The sequence below is a fragment of the Gavialis gangeticus genome, unplaced genomic scaffold (genome assembly GCF_001723915.1).
Source record: "Gavialis gangeticus isolate Ggan-Ray unplaced genomic scaffold, GavGan_comp1, whole genome shotgun sequence".
Lineage (NCBI taxonomy): Eukaryota > Metazoa > Chordata > Crocodylia > Gavialidae > Gavialis > Gavialis gangeticus.
This window is the reverse complement of record NW_017729022.1, coordinates 122,022,792-122,028,319: the sequence shown is the minus strand read 5'-3', so window position 1 is coordinate 122,028,319 and position 5,528 is coordinate 122,022,792. Positions and strand designations below refer to the sequence as shown.

Here is a 5,528-nt window from a genome sequence, read left to right as displayed (position 1 = left end):
CAAGGAATAATGGACACAAGTTATTGGAGAGTAGGTTTAGATTAGACATCCACAAGAACTACTTCACAGTTAGGGCGGCTAGGAGCTGGAACCAACTTCCAAGGAAAGTGGTGCTGGCTCCTACCCTGGGGGTCTTTAAGAAGAGGCTTGATGCCTACTTGGCTGGACTCATTTGAGTCCAGTTTTTCTCCTGCCCAGGCGGGGGGTCGGACTTGAAGATCTACAAGGTCCCTTCCGACCCCACTTCTATGATTCTATGATTCTATGATCTGTTGAGCCATCCCTAGCATCTATGAATCTATAAGCCCAAATGTTCTGCTGATCCAATGTGCCACAATAAAGAACGTTTGATATTTCTGTTCATGATGACACATTGAAACAAAGCCTTGAGTCTGCAAATTACCATAATTAGTTTTCCAGGTTAGGTTCACTGACCTATAGTTCCTTGCATATCCTCTAATGCCTTTTTAAAATAATACTGGAGTCACATTGGTGCAGACAACTCTCCTACGAAGTGGGGTGTTCTTAACCTCCTGGACACAACTTCTGATCTGACACATCCTCACCCCAGCACACCCCCTCTCAGCAGGGCTTGTCAGATATGTTCTTTAGTTCCAGCCAGGCTGGGAATTGTACTTTTAAGAGAAGCTAGACAGGAAGTTGGTGGAAGGGACTGCAGAAGCCTCTGCTTTGTTATATATTTGCAACTGGTTGCTGACTACTGAGGATGGTTTCCAGGCACCAGAAGCCCAGAGTGATTCCTGAACACTGCACAGACAGGGGGATGTGACCTTTCCCTCTTGACATGGACAAGGTAATCTCAGGTCATGCTGTTTAACCAGAGTTCTCTTAGTAGTATCTTGAGGGAGTGGAAATGTTATTCTATCCCCTAGATGGACAAGAGGGGGTGAAGAAAACCAGATGTGAAACAGGACTACAGTCCCCTGTTCCTTCTGCAGCTGCCTGTGCACAGAGCAGACAGCTGCTTATCATCTTCAAAGTGTTTACACCTTTTGAGTTTAACCACAAGAAAATGACTACAAATGCCTCCCTGAAGATGTGTAGAGATGTTTTGGATTTCTGATGCTGTCTCACTTGATATTCTACAGGAAAAGATTTGACAAGAGGAAGGAACATCCTTGAGTTGGGGAGGAGGTAGGTGTTAGTGAAACATTACTATGTGTGAAAATGTCCTCCAAAGCTGAAGAGTCTCACAGAAACAATGTGATTCTGTGCTGCTCTATAATACACAGCTGCATCCCATCTCAACAGGGACTTCCTTATTTTCCAGGCAGGAGGGACAGCTGGCATCCTTGTAATAATTTGGGCACCTACTTTGAGGGATCACTGAAGTTTCCCACGCTTGGCTCAAAAACGAAAACAAGCAACAGTGAAAATTCTCATTCTCTAGCTCACTCAGGCTAGACGAGATGGGACTCCTGTAGCCAAATTATGGTCAGTTTGATGTCTCGGTACCCAACATGATGCTGAAGCTCTTCCTTGTTCTGGTAAGTGCAGTACAGCTCAGGCTTTCAGCTCCCACTGATCCATGACTTGCAAGGGTCCTCTGCATCAAGAATGACTGCTTTGTTATTTTCTGGGGGCAGAAGCAGTTCTCTGAAGCCAGCAAGGTATGCGAGGGGAGCAATGGGCATCTCTTGATGATGAGGTCTGTGGTGGAAGAAAATATCATCTCCCTGATGCAGAACCAGAGCGCCAGCCTGTGGATTGAGCTGCAGCTTCCCCAGGACTGCACAAAAGCCTCCCAAGAGCCAAGTGGGTTTTTGGTGGGTCATGGATGATGAAAGCCCTGACTACGTCATCTGGAAGCTGGATATCCCTATCTGCAAGAACCAGTGTGTCACTGTATCCCAGGATCTGAGTTTGGAGGAGCAGCAGTGCGACTTCATGGCAGATGGCTTCCTGTGTGAATACAACTACCCCAGCACATGCACCAGGTTGTCTGCAGGGGCCAGCACTGCCATGACCTACACCACCCCCTTTAAGGCACAGGACAGTGACCTCCTGGCCCTCCCTCCCCAGACCACAGCTTTAATCCAAGCACTGGGCTTGGAGCTGGTCTGCACAGAATACAGCAGAGGAGGCATGAAATGGAGCTCTGGTCTGTCTGGGGCCTGGCACTGTGAGGTGGAGAATGGAGTGTGCGAGGGCATGTGTCATGAGAAGGATGGATGCCTCTCCTGCACCTGCCGTGATGGGTGGAAGCTGGAGGCAGACAAACGCAGCTGCTCTACCTCCTGTGCTGGCACCCCCTGCGAGCATCTCTACAACCCCCATGATGCCGACTTCACCTGCGTGTGCCTTAAGGGATACAAGCTGGCCGAGGATGGCATCAGCTGCCAGGACATAGATGACTGTCAAGTCAGCCCACATATCTGTGACCAAGTATGCATCAACACTGAAGGGGGCTTCCAGTGCCAGTGCCACCAGGGCTATGAGCTGGTGGAGGGGAAATGCAAAGATGTGATATATTGTCATGAAACAAGATGTCAACAAAAATGTGAGGATGTCCCCAGTGGTTAAAGATGCAGTTGTTTCGAAGGTTATATCCCTGACCCCCATAACCATGACAAATGTGTCTTACATTGCAACCAAAGTCAGTGCCCAGCAAACTGTGACACACACAGGCAGAATATATGCTACTGCCCTGACGGGTTTGTTTTGGATGAGGGTAAGGGTAGTCAGAAGACTTGTGTGGACATAGATTAATGTGAAATGCAGCATTGTGATGGGATCTGCACAAATATACCAGGCAGCTTCAGAAGTGACTGCCCTGATGGGCAGGTCCTCACTGACCCATACACATGTAAAAAAGAAAGTGATGATGAAAACATTTCAGTTGAGATCAAACTTTACCCACAAACAGCAGTTCCCACTCGTGAACCACCAGAGGCCAACAGCCTCTACCCTGGGGCTCTGATTGGTATCACTGTGGGTATACTGTCCATGTTCTTGATCATCATAGCTTTCATCTACCACCTCATCAAGAAGCACTGTGCTACTCAGAGAGCCCTCAGAGAGCCATGGATTACAGTAACAGCAGTATAGAAAAGGAAGTGGGACTGCATCACTTTAGCCTGGGATGTTCCTCTGCTAATCGAACACTGCAGAGAAACCCACTGAAATGAGAGAGAGAAATATGCTTTGCAGTGGATGAGTGGCTTAGCACACAGTGCTGAGTCATTGCCAATTTCCATCTTTTTTAAATAAAGATTTGTTTTATTTTCCCCTACTGCTGATGCAGTATTACCTGCATGGGAAAGAACCTTTTTTGTGCTTTGAGAAAATAAAGCCAAATATTGCTAGGAATCTACCAGCCCAAACCTGCTCCATTTGATATCAGTGGCAGCAAGATGGAGTTGCCTGGGCTTGTGATTGAAGGTCTTTGGGAATATATCTATTTTGTTTTGTACAGAACATGGTATACTAGAGTCCTGGTTAATAACTAGGCATCTTTTACTTCAGGAGTCTTGTACTATTTGTATAGGGAATCTTGTATTACTACCATACTGTCAAGAATAAGAAGTGTTAGTTTGCTCGGCTTCCAGCACTTAGATTTTACAGTTTAGGGATAGGAAAGCATGGTCAGATGAGTACTGTTGAGTGAAATAATAGATGTGGAAGATTTTAGACTTCCAGCTAGTTGTGTTTAATGTTTATCACCAAGGCACTGAGGAATTGTATTTCATAATCCCCTGATATTTATTTTTTAATAGAAATAACTGCAAGTACCTACAAGATGAGACTGATATACCAGAAACTTCTTTCTCTTTTTTGTAAAAGAGAAACTATTTTTTCAACTCTTTGTAAAAGAAACTAAAGGAATTTTTTATTTGAAATCTATCTGGGTATTAATTTATTGAAAATGTACCCTACATACACTGGTTTCATGTGTAGCCATCTCACCTCCTCTGTAAAGGTTGATGTTTATTAAAAATGTACAAAACTTGCAGTCGCTCAGGTTTTCACTTCCTAGCTTAGATTCTTAACACCCTCCATGTTTCTGAAATCGTTTTGGCTCCATTCCTATCCTTGCCTGCAGGTTTCATGTTCTTCAAATATCAGCAGGAGGCTTCTTGGATAAAAGATTATCCCGCCCTCCAAGCAAAAATGCTTAATGCTGCCTTTCTCCATGGATCCGAAAGAACGGAGAGATCCAGTAAACATGAAGACTCACACACATTCTCTGAAAAATATGTCAGTTAAGGCCCTTCTTTTGTCTGCTCACAGCCCCTCACAGAGGCGCACAACCTGCTGACTTGCAGAAGATACAGCAGAGTTAATAAGTTGGAGATGGAAAGAACGTGCATAAGGGCCACTGATGGGTCTGTAGTTGCACAGGCAAAAATATAAAGGTTGTGGAGGAAATTATTCCCAGTCTCAGTGCCAATTCTGCTGAATTGTCTCTCAGCCCCAGCTCCTGGAGTGGGGAATGCCAATCTATTGCTGTCCTGGACACCGTGGTGCTGTCCTGACCTTCTCTGTCTCGCTCTTGTTCTCCCTTCATTGATCTCATGCTTCCCCTAATGTTTCCTCTCACACTCACCTGTCCATCCTCTCCCTTGCCTCCTCACGTTCCCTCCTGTCGTCCCTCCACTCCTTTTCCCACACACCTTTCCTGCCCTTAGACATCTCTGCTTTCCTTTCACATTCACCTTCCCTCCTTTTCTGTCCCCATATTTGTTTGCTCCCTACAGTGACAGTGTCTGTCTCCTGACAATGGAAGGGCCCTTTATTTTCCCTAAGGGCAATCTGGCTTCGTTCCCCTCCGAAACCATGGGAGATGGCAGCTGTCTTTACTAGGCGCAGCCTGCTGTGCATGGTTAGTTTGGTGGGCAGGAGTCTCCAAAGCCAGTGCTGAGCAGGCAAGTATATTGCTAATGAGAGTTGGTGGTATTCATGGCTCTGAGAAATTAGAAGGGGAAAACTAGGGACTGACAGCAACAGCCAAATCCTGTGCTGCCTCTTGGAAGTGGCTTGCTCAGGCTACTGCCCACTGAGTCGGAGGAAGTGGGGAACCACAAGGGTCAGAGTATGAGGCCCTGGGTTTGAGCGACTGCTCCCAGAGGAAGTCCCCCCACCTGGTACACATGTTAATGCACACAGCTTCACATCTTTGGAAAGTGGTCAAGCCCACTGGGGTAGGGTTGCCAGCTCTGTTTGAATCTATTCCAGGAGGTTTCATCACATGACATAATGACTGATCTACTGTACTGTACTCAGGAAGGCAAATGAACATTACATTTTAAAAACCCACTGGACTACTGTATAAATTGGACTCAACATTTAATATTTATTGTAATGAATGCCCTATCATCACTCACATGAACACCGTGCAGGGGCAGGGCGCTGGCCGCCGAGGTCACCCTGCTGTACTTGCAGCAGGTGAGGTGGTGCAATGCCCAGGGCTGTCAGAGGAGAGGTGCAGGGGGGAGACACTGGATTTGGCTGGGGGCAAGGGGATTGCACTAGAGGGGACATCTGCAGCTGCAAGGTCAGGAGGCGCC

At 46.6% G+C, this 5,528-nt stretch overlaps 1 protein-coding gene across 1 annotated transcript; it reads left to right on the top strand.

The window, feature by feature from the left end:
* The first annotated feature begins 270 nt into the window (after positions 1 to 270).
* Positions 271 to 4,757, top strand: LOC109296633 (thrombomodulin-like). The gene is made up of 4 exons (XM_019516118.1): positions 271 to 1,155; positions 1,292 to 1,508; positions 1,608 to 2,521; positions 4,064 to 4,757. Exons 3-4 carry the CDS (start codon positions 1,795 to 1,797, stop codon positions 4,225 to 4,227), a joined length of 891 nt encoding a protein of 296 aa, XP_019371663.1. The 5' UTR covers positions 271 to 1,155; positions 1,292 to 1,508; positions 1,608 to 1,794; the 3' UTR covers positions 4,228 to 4,757.
* The last annotated feature ends 771 nt before the right edge of the window (positions 4,758 to 5,528 follow it).

What these genes read in the sequence shown, in the direction of transcription:
- LOC109296633 (XM_019516118.1), top strand. Translation starts at nt 1,795, where the DNA reads ATGGATGATGAAAGCCCTGACTACGTCATCTGGAAGCTGGATATCCCT. An exon ending in AACAAGATGTCAACAAAAAT is followed by an intron (nt 2,522 to 4,063) that starts GTGAGGATGTCC and finishes CCTTGCCTGCAG; the next exon opens with GTTTCATGTTCTTCAAATAT.